Consider the following 21,752-nt stretch of genomic DNA (forward strand, 5'->3'; position numbering starts at 1 on the left):
CAGCCTTTTTGTTTTTTCAATGGCCTGCCACATCTCATGCTGTTCCTCAAGTGTCTTTCCCAACCTTCAGACCCTGAACAATGGCCACACTGGGCTTTAATGGTAAGGGAGAGAAGGAATGGCTTTGTTTGATAAGTGGAGCTTCTCTTTTGGTATTCTGGATCCTGCCTTCTTATATGTTTATTTTTTTCATGATTTAAGTATAGCTGGAATGGAACTATCAGGGCTACAGCATATTCAGCAATCACCAAACTTTGGGCTCCAGCACATCAACATGGCATGAGGATTAAGTTAAGCAGCCAAAATGCCCACTCACAAAGGATGACCACTGCATCTCTGCATGAGTTGCTGCTCTAGGCTGGCTTCCAATATCGACAGGTAATCTATTGTTTCTCTTCACAGGGAAGGGTTAGATCTTTGTTCCAAGAGCAGACAAATGACCAGACCTCAAAAGGACCACAACTTGTTGTCTAACTCATGTCAGTATCTGATCTTGCTTCTTTCAGGCTAGAACAGTGACTGACGTAAATATGGCATCAAGGGTCCGGGGGGTGGGGGCGAGATGCCATTTTTAGGCTGTAAAGACTGGAGCAAATCTCCAATTTTAATTCAGGAGCAAAACGGAGGTCTCAGCCAGACATGTCACATGTAGCAAAGGGCACAAAATCTCGTGTGCGCTTCATGAAGTCAAGAGCCACAATCACCCTCCAATTCCATAAAACCTGCACATATAGCAAAAAAGGAGAGGCTTTAACATGTTTTCTGGCTGCAATGAACAGCTGTAAAGATTTATGAAGCAACTTCTGTCAAAGCAACTTCCATATGGAAAAATTCGGCAGGTACGACTGACTAAGCATTGACTGTTATCTCACCATAAACACTGGGTTTATGGTATAAGTGTTACCATTTCATCTGGACACTGCTTTGGGAAATCTTAAGCAAAAGGTAGCAGCTGGCACTTAACCTCTAAAACAGATAGTAATGTAGTCTATTGCACTGTTTATTGGACATACCACCTCCCTCTGTTACTGGAACATCTACCTTTGTAACCACCTTCATTGTGGCCTATCATGTCTTAAACTGCTTTTTGTTTGCACTATTTTTCTACTTCCATAGTCTTTCCCACATTGTTTATGGAAGGTCTCTCCTGATTGAATTGCTTTTTATATTTTTTAAAAATCTGTCTTTAATGTCAGTGAAAAAGATGGGCTGTCAATGAAGTTGTTCATAACCACCATTACATAAGAGGAATGCACAGGCAAAAGAAAACACCTCCATGCACAATGTGTAATAGACTTATGAAGTCTATCACCCCAAAAGCAGCAATGGGTGCACATTGAGGTGGCGAAAGAATAGGCAAATAAACCTTGATAGCTAAATGGAGCTTCCACGTACAGACAGTATGCCGAATAATAGGGACAGTCGTTGCCTTTGTGCTCTGAGAATTTCCAGAAGCATGGGGCTATAATAATAATTTTGATTTATATACCGCCCTTCAGGACATTTTTAACACCCACTCAGAGCTGTGTACAAAGTATGTTATTATTATCCCCACATCAATCACCCTGTGAGGTGGGTGGGGCTGAGAGAGCTCTGAGAGAGCTGTGACTGACCCAAGGTCACCCAGCTGTCTTCAAGCGGAGGAGTGGAGAATCAAACTCGGTTCTCCAGATTAGAGTCCCGTTGCTCTTAACCACTATACCAAACTGGCTAGACATTGATACAGAAAGTGGGGCCCTTAGTATAACCCAGCAAAGGGGGTTTTCATGCTATTACCATCACCACCACCCATCACACGTCCCTGGAACTCTTGGGAATCCAATCAAAAGTCACAGCATTCTGATGACTTTTGGATGGGGAAAACACAACTGCATCACACCAGCTTGGAAAAAAAAAAGGTTTATTGAAAGGATCTGGAAACTAGTTATGTTCTCAGCAGTATTTAACAAGTTTTCAAAGCACTGACAATATGAAATATTAGGCATTTGCTCTATAAAGTTCAGGATCCTGGAAGCCACCACGTTCAACATCAGATGGTGTAAAATGAAAAGATGTAACTTATTGTAAGAATCGATCAGCCAGACCCTCTCCTCCTCAAAGAGAGGGACACAAACCCAATCCCTTCCCCCTCTCTGCCCTAGCCATGTTTTATGGCGCTGAGAACGGAACACATGTGCACAGTGCCGTAAGGAAAGATGGTGGCTGATAGGCCTCACAGGCAGGAGGCATGCAAGATGGGAGGGCAACCTCTGAAGAGGTGGGCCAGAGCGCAACCCCAAATTTATGGTCGCTCCAGCAGCATCTTTTCAAGTAACAAGCCCCTGATAAGCTTCAGGCATGTGGTATGTCCTTAGCACATGAAAAGATGCCTGACTAATTATTCCCTCAACCAAGTGAATCCACGCACGGAAATCTTGTCTGAAAGATCAAGGGTCCTGGCTTTCCAGAAGACAGTTTTTGGTGAGTAGCTGTTGGTCTGCGGTAGAACAGCAGGATTTGAATCCAGTGGCGCCTTAGAGATCAAGAAGAGTTGCAGGGTGTCAGCTTTCAAGAGGCAGAGCTCTCTTCTTCAGGCTCTCTTGTCTGCAGTGCCACTAGACTCAAATCCAGATTCCCAAAAGCAGTGTTGTCGTTCACGTCCATGCTGGTTGCTTATTTAACTCAGAAGTTTGCTTCTTCAGTCCCCAACAGAGCAAACCAGACCAGAGCAAAAATAAGAAGGGAGAAGTACAACGAAGCAAAACAGCACCATTCGCTTTTAGCTGAGGACACGGCACTGAATTAGAGTTGCAACCCAGAGAACCCAACTTTGCTACCAATACTTCTCCATCAGTTCTTCTAGTCTTTTGCACTCATCCTCTGCTCCTACCTGAAGTAACAAGCAGGGGGAGGGGGGCTTTAATCCTGCCCCACAGCAGGAAAAGGAGCATGGCCCAAACAGAAGGAGTAACGGCTGCTTCGGTAATATCAAAATGGAAGATGGGTTTCTGCAGGTTGCAACGAGGCAGGCTGAGTGTTTCCAGAAGCAGCCTTCCAAAAGGAGATGACTCCAGGATGGGACACTAGTAAGTTTGGGTTAACTTCGGGGAAGCTTTGCCACAGCATAGATGCTCTTAGTGCCTGATCCAGAGGACCAGAACAGAGTTGGATGAAGTGCTTTAAAGCAAAAGTGCAGCTCAGAAAGAGCTGAAGCAACAGTTGCAGTTAAAACGGGCTGCAAAAGATGAGAAATGCTATTCTTATGCTTGTCCTTGCAAAGGGATTAGGCTCTAACCACTCTAGTTTCGGGCCAAAATGGAAATGGAAAGATGTTTTGATCAGCAGGAAAGTTGTTTATGACTAATGAGGCTGTATTATTTAAGTGACTTCATCTGGACCAAGGAATAAAGGAAAATTTCCTTAGGGAAGACAATATATAAAATCTTTATTTAGGAAAAAAAAATCAGAATTTCTTCACAACCTGAAAAATTCTCTATTAGTTACATTTTTTTAAAGTGAATTTTTGTAGCTGTCTTCTAACCGCCCCCAATCTTCTAAACCTCCTTTTATTTCACTTCCTCTTCACCTTTCTGCCTTTTCTACTAACCCCTCTGCTCAAACCAACGGTACTTCATACAGACAATTAAAAAAACAACAAAGAGGTTTACCCTGTTCCTTTTCTTAATTATTGCATTTAAGAGAAAAAAAAAAGTTTTTCTAATCAAGCAAAGCTCCATTTCTACAGCTCTGGAAGTAAGACTTCTCTTCCAAACCAGAGAATACTCTGTTGTTTAAGAAATTCGTTTTTTAAAAACACCGTCACAGTGATAGCGCACAATCATACCATAAAATTCAAGTGAAAACAGAGATCTGAACAGCTCACTGAATATCCTTCCACAGGGTGGGGCTCACCACGTTTGGCTTGTACAGACCAATTAAAACAAGAAAAAGAGACAACTCAAAACCAACATTCACAAGATATTTACAAGCCTCACTTTAATACACATGTGCCATTTTAGTGCAAGTTGACGCTACGGTTGAGAGTTGCTCTTCACAAAAATCAAACAGACAAGGACAAGAGGGGAAAACGATGACGAGAAACTTTCACAGAACAATTTGAATGGGGGGAAAGCAGGTAAACTACATTGCCCTGTTATCTCCTCATTGTTCAGACAGCCCCCAAACAACCGAGTGACCCTTTAGCTGCACGTGGTGTTTTCTCCTCCCTTCTTTCTTTTCTATCCAAAAAATCTGCACCCTGGGCTTCAAGCCTAGCCAACAATGTCCGTTTCTCTCAAGAACTCCACAGAAGTCAACTGTGTCTTACTGTTTGGATCTAGGGTGGCGTGGGAAGAAGTCAGTGTTGGGGGAAAGCATAATAAACAAAAAATGTAAACTGTTGCTGGCCTGGTGTACATATGAAGCTGGAGACGGTAGCAGAGTCGTGGGGTGGGAGGACAGACAGTGCAACTTCAGAATGCAGGAAGGAGATAAAAGTTTCTGAAAGGAAGAAAATGTCCTGCCCTTCAAATGTGCACACCGTAGAGGGAAGATGGATACTCTTTCACTGACAGGGCTGGGTCCAAACTGGGAGGGGGTGGCAGCAACTGAGGTAGAAGTCCTCAAATATGCACACGCACACTCCCTCCTGGATGAGGGGCAGAGTGGGCCTCTTTGATGCTACGATCCATGAATATCCAATGGGCTAAAAAAAGAACATGCGAGTCACACTTTGCTCTATCCAGCGCCCCACAAAATGGGAGATTTCCCCAGAGTCTTCTTTGGCATCTCTGGGGAGACCTCCAACTCCTAGCTTCCCAGAGGATGTCAAATTTCCCTGGTGGTAGTGAGCCCTGCCTTGGCAGATGCCCCATTGTGCCAACCTTGCTCCCCAGAGTGTCAGTATCTATTTGCAGTGATTGAGAGAGAAAGAGAGCGAGAGAGAATGTGAGTGATTCCGCACACGTTGGATAATGCACTTCCAATCCTCTTTATAGATCATTTGGAACGGATTTTTTCGTGTGTGGGACAAAAAATCCACCTCAAATGATTGATAAAGTGCACTGAAAGTGCATTATCCAACATGTGCGGAATCAGCCTGTATGTATCACTCAACAATGTCACCCCTCCTGCAGTAATCTGAAGCTAGAAAGTCCGTCCCACCACCTTGAAACTTGACCCGATCATCCCCCTTTACGTGTACACCCAGCCAGGTGACCGATCGTTGTTGTGGAGCTGAGGAGGAAAACTATTTGCAGTACAAACTTCCTGCATTCGTACCCATTTACCTATCTTCATAAAAAGCCATGTACAGTTTTAAAAATACGTACATCGCATGACAGAAGCATTAAAAACAAAGTACAAAGACGACCTTTGAAAAATAATTTTAAAAAAAGGTGTGCTGAAGGCACCAGAGCAAATACGCTCGGAATGTCTCCTGCTAGTTCTCACCAGACACTCACGTGCTGGCGAGATGCTCTTTGTCACCTGAGGGTCTCATCATTCTAGCGAAGCAGAGAACACATCAGCTGAACTGCAGCTACAGAGGTGAGAGGCATTTTGTGGGGTCTCATCCCAAGCAGGTTATGTACAAAGTTGCCATGGTATAGAAGACAGCCACACGCAAGCAGGCTGGTGCTCCTAACGGGGATCTCTAAGCTGAGATCAGCCTCCCCCAGCTGGGGCATTAAACGTGCACTTGTTTCTCCCATAGTGTTTTAAAGATACAGAAGACGCTCTCTCCTCTAATGCAGGCGCAGCATTGGAATAGCCACACACATGCAAAGCTCCAAGAGGAGGTTGGCAAGATAGTTTATGCAATAGTTGTGATCCTGGACCACACCTCTCAAGGCTGCTTGTAGGATGACATAATGCCTCTGCATGAGGTAGGTCCACAAGGAAGTCACCATTCCCTGCTAGTTCTTGCAGAAATCCATAGGGCAGGACTCAAAACTGAAGGACTGGACAGGGGAAGCCCCATGCACAGACTTGAACTTCTAAGCCTCTACCACATCTACTTCCTGCCCCTTCCCTTTCCCTGGTGGTACCTCTAAAAGTGCTCCCGACATTTGTAGGGCAGCTCATCAGAGAAGCCATCCACGTGAGCAAAAACTGCTCCAGCCAGAGCAGGAAACTGCAGTAACTGTAGTGTGAGAACATGGAACTTTTTTTTTAAAAAAAAAAAAGTTTAATCCTAGCATTTCTCAGGTGCCTTCTTCCACACAGCAAGCTGAGTTCATCTCATGACGGTTTCATGAGTTTTGCATAATTTACCAGGAACATTTCCTCTCTTGCCTGTCCTGCTGAAACAAGAGGGACTTGTGTAAGAGCACATAAATGCTCTTGTATACATTTCCCCATTTGAGCTTACTGTGTCACTAACAGCATCTCTAGAGTCCCAAAAATGCTTTTGTGTCTTTCAAACCTAATGGGAGAAGCCCCTGAGAAGTCACAATCTTTTAAACGGTGCATCACAGCCAGAGCAGAACCTGGAAGGTTCAGCTCAGTAGTTCTCTCTGTGAAGCCAAAAAAAGCTTCCGGAACTGCTTGTTTCAGTCATTCATTACTAGGTGGTATAATGAAGTTAGTATGAACTATGGTCACTGATGACAATGAGAAAAGAATTACGGTGACCACAAAAAATTACAGAGACCATAAAAACAAACAAAAACTGTTCCAAGAATACATTTTCCACTTTGAGGAGGAAGGAAAACAAATGTAAAGCAGACAACGTATTGCTATCTATCCTCTTTGTTTTGCTACAAGGATGATCTTTTCTAAGTGCACAGAATCACGTATTTGACAAGCAAAAGGAAACACTTTCTTTTTAGTGCCACTTCATTCTGATCATACATCTTCCGAAGCCTCAAAATTGTGACCAACTGAGAATTTATGGGATTTGCAAATACAAGCCCAAGGAACTTCTTTTAACGAGGCTTCCTCCAAAGTCCTCACTTAGAAAACAAGTTATTCAAAACACACACGGCACATTGACAAACAAACAAAGAACTCTTATCTGCCTGACTAGAAGCACTTCCCTCTGCTTTCTAATCTTGCCGCAATGCCCTCCCAACAGACAGGAAACATGGTATCTGGTCATCAGCAGAACAGACTGATATGAGGTACATCGCCGTCTTAAATATATATATATGTAAATATATATATTTATATTATATTGGTCTACTCCCATGTAGCTACGGGCTTAAAAATACACTTTGTACAGCACGGGGGAACTGCCACTTGATGGCTCCCCCACGAGTGTCCACTAGCGCCAAGGCTTAAAATTCTTCTTCCTCATCAACAGTGAAGTTATTTTGCTTCTTCCGAACGTTCCAGTGCAAACATTCCGCTAGGCTTTCGAACCAGTCACTGACGGGGTCTTGGAAACAGATTGAAGGGAGAGGGTAGCAAGAGGTAGTGATGTTGATACTGAAAGAAACACAAGGGCACCTGTTAGCATGGCTCCAGTGGGGGAGTGCTACACCCCTAAGCTGCTCCAGCATAAGCTGTCCAGACAGCCTTAGGTAAGCCACTCACAGTGCCACGCTAATCCGAGTCACGCCATTCTCAGTGTATTGAAAGCACTGGGTTCCGAAGGGCGTTAACTTTGCTTAGGATGGCACCGTCAGACCGTACCCTGGTTATTGTGGAGTGTAATTAATACAACATGTGTAGATGACCGGGGAAGGCAATGGCAACCCACCCCGTAAAAAGTCTGCCAAGAAAATGTCGTGATGCGACATCCCCCCCTGGGTTAGTAAAGACTCAGTGCTTGCACAGGGGACTACCTTTACCTTTAATAACATCATAATAAAATTTGATTTATATACTGCCCTGCAGGACAACTTAACGCCCACTCAGAGTGGTTTACAAAGTATGTTATTATTATCCCCACAACAAACACCCTGAAAGGTGGGTAGGGCAGAGAGAGCTCTGAAAGAACTGTGATTGACCCAAGGTCACCCAGCTGGCTTCAAGTAGAGGAGTGAGGACTCAAACCCGGTTCTCCAGATTAGAGTCCCACCGCTCTTAAGCACTACACCCAACTGCCTTGCAGTATTGTTTTAAGAGTTAAATCATGTACATGAAGCACAGGTACTAGCAACGAAAGTGCCCACTGTCGCAGTGCATGGGGGCAAAGAGCAACCTATAAGAACTAATGGTGGAAACAATGCAAAAAGCACAGAGACCCCACTCAATGGAGGCTGCCACAACAGCGCCAGAGGGCAAATCTGCCTACTGACAGCCTCATACACCATCCCGCTGCAGTCAGTGGAAGCTTTGAAGAATATAACCCATCTCCATTTGCAGGAGCTGGATTCCATTTCTCAGTTAGGTCAGAGAAAAGTTGAGAAGTGGAATGGAGATGCTCAAAGTCAGTCAAATGACAGGGATTGGGACTTACAGGCCTTTCTGCCAACCCCACTCCACCTCCACAGGATACACTCAATGCCCTGTATTCACCCAATGCACAATATACACCCCAAAGAATATACACCCCTGATCCCATCTTTTAGCTTGCCACAGTAAAAAATGAGGCAGCAAGGAAGAGTGGCACGGAGAGTTATTCCCCACCCATTTCTTGCCCCCTCTCCAAGCCTGCTCATCCCCATTCCCTGTTCCATTTCTTGGTCATGCTAAAGGAGTGGTAACTCAACTTGCAGCTCACTGAAAGTCACATTCGCAATTACCTTCAACCATTAGAGCTTCCATCCCTGACATGAAGCCTGCACCTCAGGGAGACGGGCAGTTTACCCGTTCCTCTGGTGATGGCTGCTTCAAGGTGGGAATCAACTGCCTAACCCAAGCCCTGCCGAGCAAGGGCTTTGCCCGCTTTCCTGAAACGTGTGGCAGGTGCTTAGTAGAGATGGGCACGAAACGGGAAAAACACGAAACAAGTGTTTTGCATTTCATCGCATTCCATGAATCATGAACCACGAACTTCCAAGAAATTGATCCGTTTCGCAAAACGATTTGTTAGTTTCGTGATTCATCAGAACCCGGGGCACTTCAACGGGTCCCTTCAGAGATGCCAAACTCGCAGGGAGACTTCAGCAAGCTCTCTTCCACCCACCCTCCCAATTTGGCCAAGCTTGGAAAACATTGACCAGAACCCACAAAGCTGGGCCCCAGAGCCAGGTAGTGGCCCTGAGACTAGGCTTGGGGGGATAGGCCCCAAACCATAACTAAAGGAAACAGCAAGAGTGTGAGCCCTCAAAAGAGCAGAGAAAGAACTGAGAAGAAACAAAGACAAGCAAATAAAAAAAAAGGGAGGCCTAGGGCCCAGAGCCAGGCAAAGGCCTGAGACTAGGGTGAGGTGGGGTAGAGGAAAAAAGGCACCCTCACTCAAAAACCTTCCCACAGCAAGGCCAATAGCTGGGAAGAAGAGGCTTCTTTTAGTCTCTTTTAAAGCAGCAACAGTCAAAAGCACAATTCCACACTCTCTCTCACTCCAGTCCCAGCAACAGGTCCTCCCTCTCCCTCTGTCTACTGGGACTGAAAAGCACAAGGCAGAGGAGGTGCCTTTTACAACAAACGCTGACATCGAGCAGAACAGGAGGTCTGTGGCTGGCTGACAGACCTGCCTAACAGGGTTTGGAGGTCTGAGATTGGTGTGCCCAGGACTACAGAAGGCCCACCTCCTTGGTTGCTTAGGTGATTAACTGCTCCTTGCTGTATAGGGCAGAATGGAAGCTCTCCAGTTGGCTAGGAAAGCTGCCTATCAAGGGTTAGTGGCCTATGATTGGGGTTTCCAATGGCAACAAAAGGTCTGGACCCACTGTTGCTTAGGGAATCAATGGATCGGCGCCAGCCGGTCTGAATTTATGAATCATTCACGAATCTAATGAAATGGGCCAAAAAGTCATGAATTTCATGAAAACTGCAGCCCCACAAAACGCGGTTTCGCAACACATGAAACGGCCCAATTTGTCACAAAAATTGCTTCGTATTTCGATTCGTGCCCATGTCTAGTGCTTAGAAGAGCCACAGGGGGCACATCAAAGAGCCATATGCAGCTCCTAAGCCACCGAGTATCACTATACTAAAGCGTGACAGAACACTGGGGGAGCGAGGGAAAACATTAGGAACTGGCTGAAGCAGATGTTTGCTGAGGGAGACATTAGTGCATCAGCAAACTACCCTGGCTGCTCTCCAGCATTCAGAAGCAGCACAGCATTACCTGTCGCCGTGGCAGATTTCCTGCCTCTTCCGTCCATCGAATGAAACCCACGCAGTGTTCCTGGCATCTGGAGACAACATGATCTGTGGAAAGATAAAAGATCTTTTAGCCTGTAAAAGGTGGGTGCTGTAGAGCAGTGAAGAGGGCAGCTATTCAAGGAGTTTCCATTTTGACAAAAATTGTTACTGGTGTACAATGGACACAACAATACACAATTCCAAAGCAACCAGAATTACACAAATTAAAATTTACCCATAAAGCTGTCTTGTACTCTTAAATGGAGACTGACAACTTGGGATATTTTTTAACGATCACTTCTGCATATCCTGTTGCCTTCTTCTTAAATGATGATAAAGAGAAAGAAAAACAAATGCAGTTTTGTGCAGGGTGGACTGTTTTGAATCAAATCAATAATTTAAATCCATGAGGAGAAAAAGCCAATTAAATCAAACCGGGTAAGTTTCTGTTTAGATGTTTCCTAAACAGAAGTGCATACTATATGATGTCTTTTCCTAAACACTGGAAATGTGGACAAAGCCAAGAATCTCTGCATTCAAAGCCAAAGGCAGCAACTGGAGGCTTTTGGGACACACCTGGCCTCAGGGATGGGGGTGCTGCTGCTACCTGGCCCCCCAGTTGCTAGCCTAGACAAAAACGGCCTTTAAAAAGCAGCTTCTTGTGGTAGCAGAGTTCTCAGGCTTAGGGGGGTTCTCAAAACAGCCCTCCAAGAAGACCAGGTGGCCGACTGGAGCCTTTCATCACTTCTTTTCAGACAGAGCTGCTAATTGTTCCAATGGAACATGATCTTTCGCTGGGATTGAAGTACGTTTGGGGACAATACATGAGATGCTTTGTTCAGTTATTTAACACCCAGCTTAGGTTTGTACATGTGTACTTTTTTCCCCTCAGGGAAGGCAATTGAGAACAAACCTTCAGTTCGACTCCAGCTGGAACCACGATGGGCCGGAAGGAAAGTGAATGTGGGCAGATGGGGGTGATCATGATCGCTGGAACGTTCGGATGGATCATCGAGGCTCCTGCCGCGGCCGCATAGGCTGTGCTACCAGTCGGGGTGGAGACGATGACTCCTGATGCCGAGGAACAAAACAAACAGCTGTTGGCATTTGCAGCCTCTCCAGTTCTTCGGGATCAACCTGACGAAACTATTCCCTTTCCTACAGATCTGGTGATGCCACCAAGTCAATGCAGCCCACCAACCGTGAACACCTGAAACTGCTTTATACTGAGTTAGGCCTTTGGGCCTATCAAGGTCAGTATTGTCTTCTCAGACTGGCAGCAGCTTTGCAGGGTCTTTCACATTGCCCACTACTTCATCTTTTAAACTGGAGATGAACCTGGGACTTTGGCACGCAAAAAGATGCTCTACCACTGAGCTATGGCCTCCACGCCAACTGTTTCATGAGCTTAATTTTTTTGCTGCTGCCAAGACCTACAAAACTGGCAGGTGTGTGTGTGTGTGTGTGTTTGTGCATGTGCGTCAAACCCCTGGAAGGCTGCAATTCAAAGATGGTGGGTGGAATTAAGTTTAATGAGTTGCAGGCTTACCTGACAATAACACCCCTATAAGGCAGGGCTGTTGCTACCCCATTATACAGATGCGTGTGTCGAGGGGCTGACTTTCAGTGGTGCCAAGGATGAAAGAGGGAAACTTGTTCAAGGCCACATGGGTGGATTTGCTGCTCAGAAGTGTGCATGTGAACTATATAGGCTCAGGGGTTATTCATACGGTGGTACAGCTAATGGTCTGCATTCGGGGCTCATTCTCTGGCATCTCGTCAAAGCTTATTAGGTGGCAGTAGTTGGGAAAGACTCTGTCTCTCTCTGCTCTAGATCCCAGAGCAATACTGCCCTTCAAGGCACATAGTGCTAAGCTAGATGGACAAATAGCCTGACAGTGTAAGGAAGCTTCATCTGTTCCACACACAAAGCCAAAAGAAACCAAGGTTCACAGGTAAAACAACCCAAACAGAAATATTAAAGAGTGATAGTAGAACAGAGTGACTAAAATACTGTAACATGAACCTCAACGTCCCCAGTTTGAACCTTGCCTCTGCCATGAACTTACCTAGTGAGCAGGTAAGTCAAAGTCACACTCCCCCCCCCCAGCTGCAATCCAAGGATAATAAATAGGGCCTAACTTACTAGGACATAAGAGCGCTTGGCACACTCTTAAATGCTATTTGATTGCTAATGTTAAATAAATCCAAGATGACCAAAATGTTTCCAAGACCATGAGTGCCTCTGTTCCACAGGCACTTGAAGGCAAGCCAATAATATTGGTAAGCCAATAAAATTTCTTCACAAGCAAGCCACGGATCTCCCAGTTCCGTCCCAAATCCAGATGGCACGTCTGCTTTTGCAGCAAGTAGCAACAGACTCACCGTCTCCTTGCACTGTGGTGATCAGATGCCCGTCTAGAAAGACATCCACGTTGGAAAGATACGATGAAGGGCCCCGATCTACTACAACTTCATTCAGGACCTGCCAATGGCAAATATATTCCACAGTCAATAAATTTACGCAGCAGTGAAATATTTAGACACAGCTGTCTCCAACTCTTGAGGTCTGTGAACTGGACTTTTTAGTAACTTGTAAACTGCTTTTGAGCAGATCGATTATTTTTGAAAACCCTGCTTTTTAACTGTCAGTCTTCAAGGTGGCTTACAGAGATGCCAATACACGTTTTAAATGAACGCCAAATTTTCTTTTCATTTTTCACAGGCACTTTACTGATTTTTTTTTAACATAAAAACACAAATCAGTGGGGGAAAAAAAACCAGGAAAAGATGCATCAGAATAACATCCATTCCTAAAGAATAATAAAACATAGGTGGAAGAGAATATAATCTGAGAAACAGGACAAAAGTTTATTCATTTCGGATTTAGATCACGGTATAAGCTTCTGAGAGCCAAAGCTCCCTTCTTCAGATAGCTGAAGAAGGTATTTGAAGAAGGGAGCTTTGAGTCTCAAAAGCTTATACCCTGACCATCTTGTTGGTCTCTAAGGTACCACTGGACTCAAATCCTCCAGGAAGTTTAGTGGGTGAGTGGAGAATCTGAGAGCCAGGGACGAGTGAGGTCTGGAGTGTCAGATGCTCAAATCTCCAGTCAGTCATGAACCTCACTGAACGACCTTAAGATAGTTCCTTCTCTCTCTCTCAGCCTAAGCTGCCTCCCAGTGTTATTGCTGAGGATAAAAGGTATGCTATTTTGAACTCTAGAAAGAAAGGACAGGATTTAAAAAAAAAGTGACAGGTATCTATTTTCTAGACCAATTAATCGATCTTAGCTCTCCCCTCCCAAGTCCAACATTCCAACCATATCACCACTTCTCAGTTTTTGAAACTCAGATCTTACCCTCCCTCCTCTCCCCCAACCCTTTCATATGAGCTCCGGGTTTTGTTATTTGGAGAGGAAGCAAACCCAAGACTGAAACTTCTAAGACACTAACCTGATATTGCATGACTTGTTTGAACATTTCCTTCTCTAGACTTGGAGACATTACTCCGTTTTCTTCAATCCCATTCTGGATCATGGTTTTCTTTTCTCGGTGTTCCTTGACAACTTTCACTTTGAGCCTGCTTCGGAGAACAAGTGCCGCATTGCCTAAGAACGGGGAGGGGATATACTGAAGTGGCATCTTTTTTTAAGTAAAAAGAAACCTAAGAATTACCTCTGTGAGATCGGATCAAAGATTCATTTAGTTCAACGTTCTGCCATCGAGGCAAAGTTGGTCATATTTGCCTCGGGAATTAAACAGGTTGCTAGACTCAGACAGGTTCCTAGACTCAAATTGGTTTCAGGTGGGAAGCCATGATGGACTGTAGTAGAAGAGCAAGATTTGGGTCAAGTAGCTAGTCACTCCCCAAGCCTCACCCCTCCCCAGCTTAACCTACCTCACAGTGTTGTTGTGCAGCTAAAATGAGGGAAGAGCCCTATACATGCCACTCTAAGCTCTCCAATGGACAGGCAAGATAAAAAAATTGTAACAGATAAATAGCTTCAGAGCTCGGGGTTCAAATCCCTGCCCATTCATGAACTTCACTGGGTGATACTAGGCAATTACTCTCCCATAACCTCACAAGGATAAAACAGAAGAGAAGAGAATAAAAAAACTGCCACTCTGAGCTTCTTGGGAAAGGACAGGATAAAAATGCAACAGAGATGGAAGCGCCCAAGTTCCATTCTTAACTGTGACGGCCAAAACAGGGCAGCGCTAACTTGTAACTGATGCTCACTGAATGATCATCTGTGGAATCATACATGGAAACAGTGTGAGGGTCACATGTAGGACTCCTACAGCTGGTCTGGTGCAGCTCCGCGGGGAGATTGGGACAGGGCAATGACAATGAATAAGTACAGCATCAGATAATGTGGGGAAGGGGGGCTGAGAAGGTCTACTGCAACTCACTGTTTTATTTTTAACCACTCTTTCTTGAGCATCACTGGGTATCTTGGAACAGTGGTGGTGCTGGTGGTGGAGAGTGACGTGAAGTCATTGCTGACTTACAGCGATCCCTAGTAGGGTTTCCAAGGCTAGAGACTAACAGGTGGTTTTCCACTGCCTGCCTCTGTAACCCTGATCTTGCTTGGAGGTCTCCCATCCAATTACTAAATAAAGCCGACCCTGCTTAACATCGGAGATCTGATGAGATCAGGCTCACCTGGGCTATCCAGGTCAGGGTATCTTGGAACAGTAGGCCCAAGTAAAGATCTTGCCTGTTCTTTATCAGAAACAGAACTCCTAGAAAAGTTGCCAGCCTAAGACTTATTGCTCCAGCAGCTATTTTATTTACAAAACTCCACCCTATTGCAAAAACCTGATCCAAAGCTCTAAGGACTTCGACTGCAGGACAGATAAACGGAACAAGATGATAAAATTCCTGCCTAACTACTAGGTGGATTTAATTTAAAAATGAGCTGGGAAGCAAAACGAGGCATCAAATCAGGGGGGCTTTCTGGATCATAAAATCGTAAGCTACCGACATCAAGATGCACCCAGCAAGGAAGGAGAATAGTTCAAAGCTGCTTTCCCTCAGAAGAGAGTAACGGTAAGCAGCCACCACTGCTACCATCTAGAATAAGGAGTCTGGCTTGTAATACAACGGTTATACATATACTGAAGATAAGCAACAGAGAGAGTGCTCCAGTGCAATGCTGTGTAAAGCAATGCTGGTTCTTCACCTGACCCTTGCAGCAGGATCGGTCTGTGGGATTCCATGCTACACCCCCTGCCTTCTTGCATGTTTCCCTCATGATAGGTCAGTGTTGTAACTCACCAATATATTCACTATAATGAACACAGACACCCCCCCCATTCTGGGCAGTGGGGGGGGGGAAAGAGGAGAGAGCACAACATTTAACTTCTGAAACTCAGGATATACCGCTGGTCCACAGTCTGGGGAGTGGAATTCACACAACATCAGCTCCTTTTCCTTTAAATCGTTGAGCTACACCTTCACGAGATCGGCCGAAGTGCTTACCTTCTATAACCTGAGTGACCTGAGACTGGAAGTTTTCGAAATTGAACGGGGTAAGAAATCCAAGTGATCCCAGGTGGAAAGCCATAACCGGAGGCACACTGCCCTGTCCGCAAGAAGATGACAATGACAATGGTCAGGTAGGGTGGAAATGCCATACGAGCAGCATGCAAGCAAAAGCCCGCTCTCCACCAGAAATCCCAGCGTCAGACCATGTTGAACCAGATGGGCTGACTGTGTAGACCGCAGCTTCAAATGATGGTTTCCGCCTCTCTAGAGGAGGAGAAGGGCGGCTTCTGGAAACAGGATGTTCCTTTGACATGGCAATCAGATTGTGTAACACCCCCCAACTCTAAGCATAGGCACCAGACGCCTACGCTGTTACCTTTTAGGTGTTAATTAAACATTTTTCATTTTCCCGATCTGATCCGATCTGATCCAGGGCTATGATTTACTTTTAGTGGAACTGCTCGGGTTGTGCTTTGATCCTGTTCTGATTTATCAAGTTGAATTGTTTTTAACTATTTGTTGCAAGCTGCCCTGGAGGCTGAAATGTAGAAAGGCCTCCTACAGCAGAGGCCATCTGAGGACAGCAGACAGTGAGCTATTATTGTCTTTACACCATTGTTCTTTTCTGTGGTTTGGATGTTGCCACTGCTGTGATAACTGTATCATTTTGTTATGTGTTTTTTGTACGTTTCTGCAGGGTTTTTTTGTAGAAAAAGAGCAGGATGTGTTTGTAAATAGATTAAAAAACGAACTACCAAATGGAATGGGCCCAGGTGAGAAAAGGGAGGTGACTCTCAACTCACCGGAAAGAGCGAAGAAGCATAGAGCAAAGTCCCATCGCCTCCCAGGCAGATGATGAAATCTATCTGGTTGGAGATATCATCATAGTCTAGAATAAAAAAAGTTTAAAAGAAAAGAAGTCTTATTGAAGCGCCAGAAATACAGTACTGAAAACGGCAAAGGGTTTGTGTGTGTGTGGAGAATGGGGCCATTTTGGGAAAATGACATGGACAGAGGAAGGAGCCCCAATCCCCCTCTGCACCACAGTCTCCATCTGAATCGGGTCCCCGAGGCACTTCTAAATTGAGTTTCCGCAGGGAACTTGCTGCTGGCATCCTGATGCGTCCCCCCAAGTTGATTGCATGGAAGATATAGCCTATAGTTTGGACCTAAGCTAGTGCCCAGGCTTCCTCGGGAGGTGGTGGGCTCTCCTTCTTTGGACGTTTTTAAGCAGAAGCTAGATGGTCATCTGACAGCAATGCTGCTTCTGTGAACCTGGGCAGATCACGAGGGGGAGGGCTGGAAGGGTTTAGTTCTCGTGGCCCCTTCTTACACACCCAGGGTGATGCCTATCGCCACTTTGGAGTCAGGAAGCAATTTTCCCCGGGCCAATTTGGCTAGGGATCCTGACAGTGTTTTGCCATCTTCTGGGCATGAAGCAGGGGTCACTAGGGGTGTGTTTGGGGGGAGGAGGTAGTTGTGAATTTTTTATATTGTGAGGGGGTTGGACTAGATGACCCTGGAGGTCCCTCCAAACTCTATGATTCTATGGCTTGGGGCAGTGGGTCCCATGAGCAACTTACATACTGTAAGTGAAGAAAACACATGGGGCTTTTGGGGGGGGGGTCTGTCCTGAATCTACTGGCCATCAACTTTGCTGGTGTCCCCAAGTTCTAGCATTATGGAACATTTTTCTTAAGCACCCAGCTGTGGCGAATACTTCCAAGCATATACAGAACGCCTTCCTCTCACTACTGAACTACTGCCACCAGTACCTATATATTTGCAATTGAGGAGGCCGTTGGTCCAAACAATACAATAACTACCTTCACTGAAGGTGCAAAACTTTTTCTTCACTGGTCCAAAACTGTCATCGTTTGCAATGGCTGGGTCTTCTAGCACCTTTTTCTCAACGTAAACGATCATGCTGTTCACCTAATAAGAGATGCAAAGGGAGCGAACCAATTAAAATACGTTCCTGAATGAGAAATGGCCTAGCCACTTAAAAATAGGGGTGTCTGACCAACAGTGATACATCCCCCACAATAGCCCAACTGTGTCTGCCCGGCCTTCTCCCCCGTCCTCCCTGTAGTCTCACCCACTTTTAATTGAGATATAGTATCAATATTGCTCAACGTTTCTCCAAAAAAGCAACAAAATTGGGGACGGAGGGAAAGGAAGCTATTCTGTGTTCAAGTGCCCACACATTACCTGTAGCCATCCCTTGCTAGCATCAACCCTATTCTCAACACTTCCTGCTTGCCTGCCCTGCAATACTCCGCCCACTGCATGATGAATTCATAAATGCCGCTGCACCGATTTAAAGACAGAGGTTTACATTCTAAAGTCTCGGGGGGGGGGGGAGTAGCTACAAATCTTGCATTCTCTAACAGACCTTTCACAAGGCATCTCCAAAAGGCACAAACAAGGGCAGAAAACAGTGTCTCCCCTACAGAACATAATGGGCCTTCTGGACAGGGTGTGATAGGGCAAGCTTGCTGAAATGACACAGGGCTGCGGTCTAGTCAGTGGCTGGATGGCAGACAGGCTGGGATCCCTCTGAATGTTGCCTTGAGTTCCATGGGGGATGAAAGGCAAGATATACATATAAAACTAAATAAATCAAGCGAGCCCTGTGAAGAGAAACGTCCTGAAGAACACACCAACTGCCTGGTTTTCCCAGGGCGCTGAAGCACGGGCGCTACCACAAAGGTAAAACCAGTTTGACCAGCCCCATGTGCTTCTTTGTGGAGCAATAAGCTCTGTGGTTTTATGAGAACTGAACTAGACAGTACACTCAAAATCTCTGATTAGGATCTCCTGTTTTTTTTTTTTTTAAAAGAACTAATTAGCATCCCCAAATGCCTGCTTTGAAGAATAAGGAAGTGTGCGTGGGGAGGGGGTGGTTTAACCCTGTCTTCCTTTGCCATTTCTCTAATGTAAGTTATAATAACAATAATAATAACTGTTCATTTGTATACCACTCTCCTGGACAGATTAGCACCTATACAGAGTGGTGAACAAAGTCAATGTTATTATCCCCCCAATACAGCTGGGGAGCTGGGGCAGAAGGGAGTTGAATCTGGAATTAACTGGGGGTGGGGGGAGGTGGAGATGCTTACACCTGCCACCTCTTCCCAGAGCTAATTTCAGGGGAAGGGGCCATTTACAACATGGAAAAGTCAAAGCAGGAAAGAGTCAAAACACCCCTTTCTCTAGGCTTGTGCCACTTCCCCAATTTTCAAGAAGTCATGTGGGGGCTGCTAACTAAGGCTGGTTTTTGTTTTGTTTCAAAAGCAAACAATCCTAATCACACCCATCAGTCTCAACTTTATCGGTCTCAAATGGGTGTTGTGAGGGTGAACAGGTGGTGAGAACCGTGTATGCTGCCCATGAATGCGTTCTTCGAAGAACGGGATAAAAATGTGGCAGTTTTCAAAATTCAAGGACAGCTTTGCATTCATAAGGGCTAGAATCTTTTATCATCATCATCATCTCAAATGAAAGCCCAGGTTCTCAGGGTACCTGAGGTTTTAGATTGTAACGGCAAATTAGTTCAACCTACCTCTGAGAGATAGATGCAGAGATCTTTAAAGGGCTGTAGGAGACTAGCATCGCGGATTTTTTTGATAACAAGGACGCTCTTGGGAGGTTTGTTCCACGTCAACCGCTGGCTTGCTGGGTCCTGAATGTGCCTGCAAATACAAATCAGAAAAGTCTAGTTGCTGTTTTGGGACATTCAGAGGAAGAGGAGCAGATGTGGTGTGTGTTGCTTTGCTTCTCCTTGTCTTCGCTTCTGCACAGACACACGTACCTGGTTCCATCACAAACAGTGACTGCTGCCTTAAACTCACACAACAAGGCAGTCTGCCCACTGTTCTCTCTTTCACTTTCAAAGCGTCTGCATGGCTATCCAATTAAATACATTCTTGGAGCTTTCACTCACTCACTATGTTCCATTTATATCCCCATCTTTCTTCCAAAGAACTCAAGGTAGCAGGCATGGGAGCGGCAGCTGCTCGCAACAAGTCTTTGAGGTAGGTTGTCTAAAGTCACCTGAGATTTCTGGCCCTGGGACAGGAGTGAACCACAGTTACACCTTGACCACAGCCAAACCCTACATGACGCCACTTCTTTATTTCACTATTAACTTGTTTCTTCCCTCTTGTTTTTCCACTTTGCAATCCACTCCAATGAGGGTTGTTGGTGGTTTAGTGTTATGACTCAAAGGCAAGCCAATCAGTGCTGTGCAAAGGGAACTTCTTTTCAATGTGGTAAACAGGCATTCCTCCCACCCTTGCCTCCAACCGGATCCTGCAGAGAAAATCTAAAAACATGTCGCAAATGCACCAAGTGTGTTTCTATAGCAAACTCATTGCTGAAAATGTATATGCTAGTATGCACCCTAACACCTCTCAGACAAGCGGATAGATGAGTGTGTGCATTCAGTGGAATTAATAAAGCTTTTCCTGGATTGCATTAATTCAAGATGCAGCCAGGCACCGATGTCATGTAGAAGTTATTAAGGGGAGGGGTCCCCATTTGGGCTGTATAAATTCTAAGAATTACCAGGTGGTTCATTGCGTGTCTTTTAAAAAGACAGTTCCCTCCTGCACATACAGAATTCAATGACTGAGGACAAGCGGTCAATCTCTCCTCTTTTTCCATGACATGCTGATTTTCTATTTGCAAGGAGTTTGATCCATGAAAATTCAAACAGGTAATTGTCCACAGCCTGAAGCAGTACATTCCCGCAAAAGTTTAACTACTTGACTCTGCTCGAAAGCCAAAAGCATAACCCCAGAAAGCAAATTCTTTGCACTAAGACATGTGCATTATTGTACAAAGAAACTCTGAAATATTATGCAATGAAGTCTATACTTTTTTTCTTGGCGCAACATGGGAAGTTCCCAGGACTTATTTCATATTTCCTCTTCTGGTATAACGCAACCAAAGTGTTCAGAAAGCACCAAGCTGAATTTATTTTATTACTCACATTAAGGCCGGGGTGCAAAGTTATTTGTTTGGAACTGTTTCTGCAAGCTTCTGTCCTCAACAACACTTTCTCCACATTCATGAGTGATGCTGGCACACTGCACAGGATTCTAAGCTGTGCTCTCAAAGTCAACATGTTGTCCAGGTCTAGATTGTGCCTCAAATACTTCTTTGACCATGTGTTGCAAGGAGTAGGGGAAGATCAGCAATAGCAGGAAATCCTTCAACTGGGGAAACCTGACATTTTTGATTTTATCATGGTACTTTCTGAGAAATGCCAAAAATCAAACTAGATGGAATGTTGGCAGAAATCACGGGGGGTGGGGGTGGGGATTTGTGGTGAAGAACATACTAGCAGGGATGATGGAGGAGACCTTCCCTTGCCTGTGCTCCCTCCCCAAAGCAATTGCCAGAAAGAGGGAAAAGGCCTTAAAAACAGGAGGGGGTGTCAGATCCCGCTCTCCACCTCCATTGCTATGCTTTAAGCAGCCCCCCACTCCACACCTCAGTGTGGGTTCTGCTATTGTCACATCTACTTCTGTCAGTGTTTTTTCATTCTCCTCTTCCTCCAAGAAATTCAGGGGGGTACTCCCTTCACTATTTTATCTTCACAACTTCCTTGTGAGGTAAGTTAGTCTAGGACCAAGTGACTGGCTCAAGGCCACCCAATGAGCTTCATGGCAGTGCAGGGGTTTGGATTCGAGTCTCCCGGACTTTAGTCCCTACATTGCACCTCTAACTGGCTCAGCTGGAACCAACAGGACTGGTTTCCAATTTTGGGTGCACGAGGGCATAGTAACTATAAATGTTGAAAGACCCGAGTGCAAATCCCCATTTGGGCATATAGTTCACTGGGTGACCATAGGCCAGTCCATTCCATCCCATCTTAACCTCCCTTTGAAGGTTACTGTGAGGATCAAATGGAGTGGGGGAGAACAAAGTACACTGCCCTAGTTCCTTTGTGAAAAGATGGGATAAAAACAAGACAGGTAGAGGTCGCTTTGCAGATACATGCAAAAGATTCTAGCCACTCAGTATGACAGTGCAAGTGGGTACTGCCAGCACACTCTTCCTGTCCCAGTATACCA

At 45.2% G+C, this 21,752-nt stretch overlaps 1 protein-coding gene across 6 annotated transcripts in view; it reads right to left on the minus strand.

Annotated features, from left to right (window-relative positions):
• Nucleotides 1–1,910: 1,910 nt before the first annotated feature.
• Nucleotides 1,911–21,752, minus strand: part of NADK (NAD kinase) — a 49,169-nt gene continuing 29,327 nt past the window's right edge. For all 6 annotated transcript variants that reach the window (XM_055001263.1, XM_055001261.1, XM_055001262.1 and 3 more), the window contains 9 exons: nt 19,235–19,364; nt 17,496–17,604; nt 16,473–16,558; nt 15,664–15,766; nt 13,632–13,786; nt 12,562–12,661; nt 11,090–11,247; nt 10,160–10,242; nt 1,911–7,407 (listed from right to left, as the gene is read on the minus strand). In XM_055001263.1, coding sequence (XP_054857238.1) covers nt 7,257–7,407; nt 10,160–10,242; nt 11,090–11,247; nt 12,562–12,661; nt 13,632–13,786; nt 15,664–15,766; nt 16,473–16,558; nt 17,496–17,604; nt 19,235–19,364 — 1,075 coding nt within the window. In that variant the 3' untranslated portion in view covers nt 1,911–7,256. The remainder of the gene's footprint in view (nt 7,408–10,159; nt 10,243–11,089; nt 11,248–12,561; nt 12,662–13,631; nt 13,787–15,663; nt 15,767–16,472; nt 16,559–17,495; nt 17,605–19,234; nt 19,365–21,752) is intronic.

This window comes from Eublepharis macularius, chromosome 17 (genome assembly GCF_028583425.1).
Source record: "Eublepharis macularius isolate TG4126 chromosome 17, MPM_Emac_v1.0, whole genome shotgun sequence".
NCBI lineage: Eukaryota > Metazoa > Chordata > Lepidosauria > Squamata > Eublepharidae > Eublepharis > Eublepharis macularius.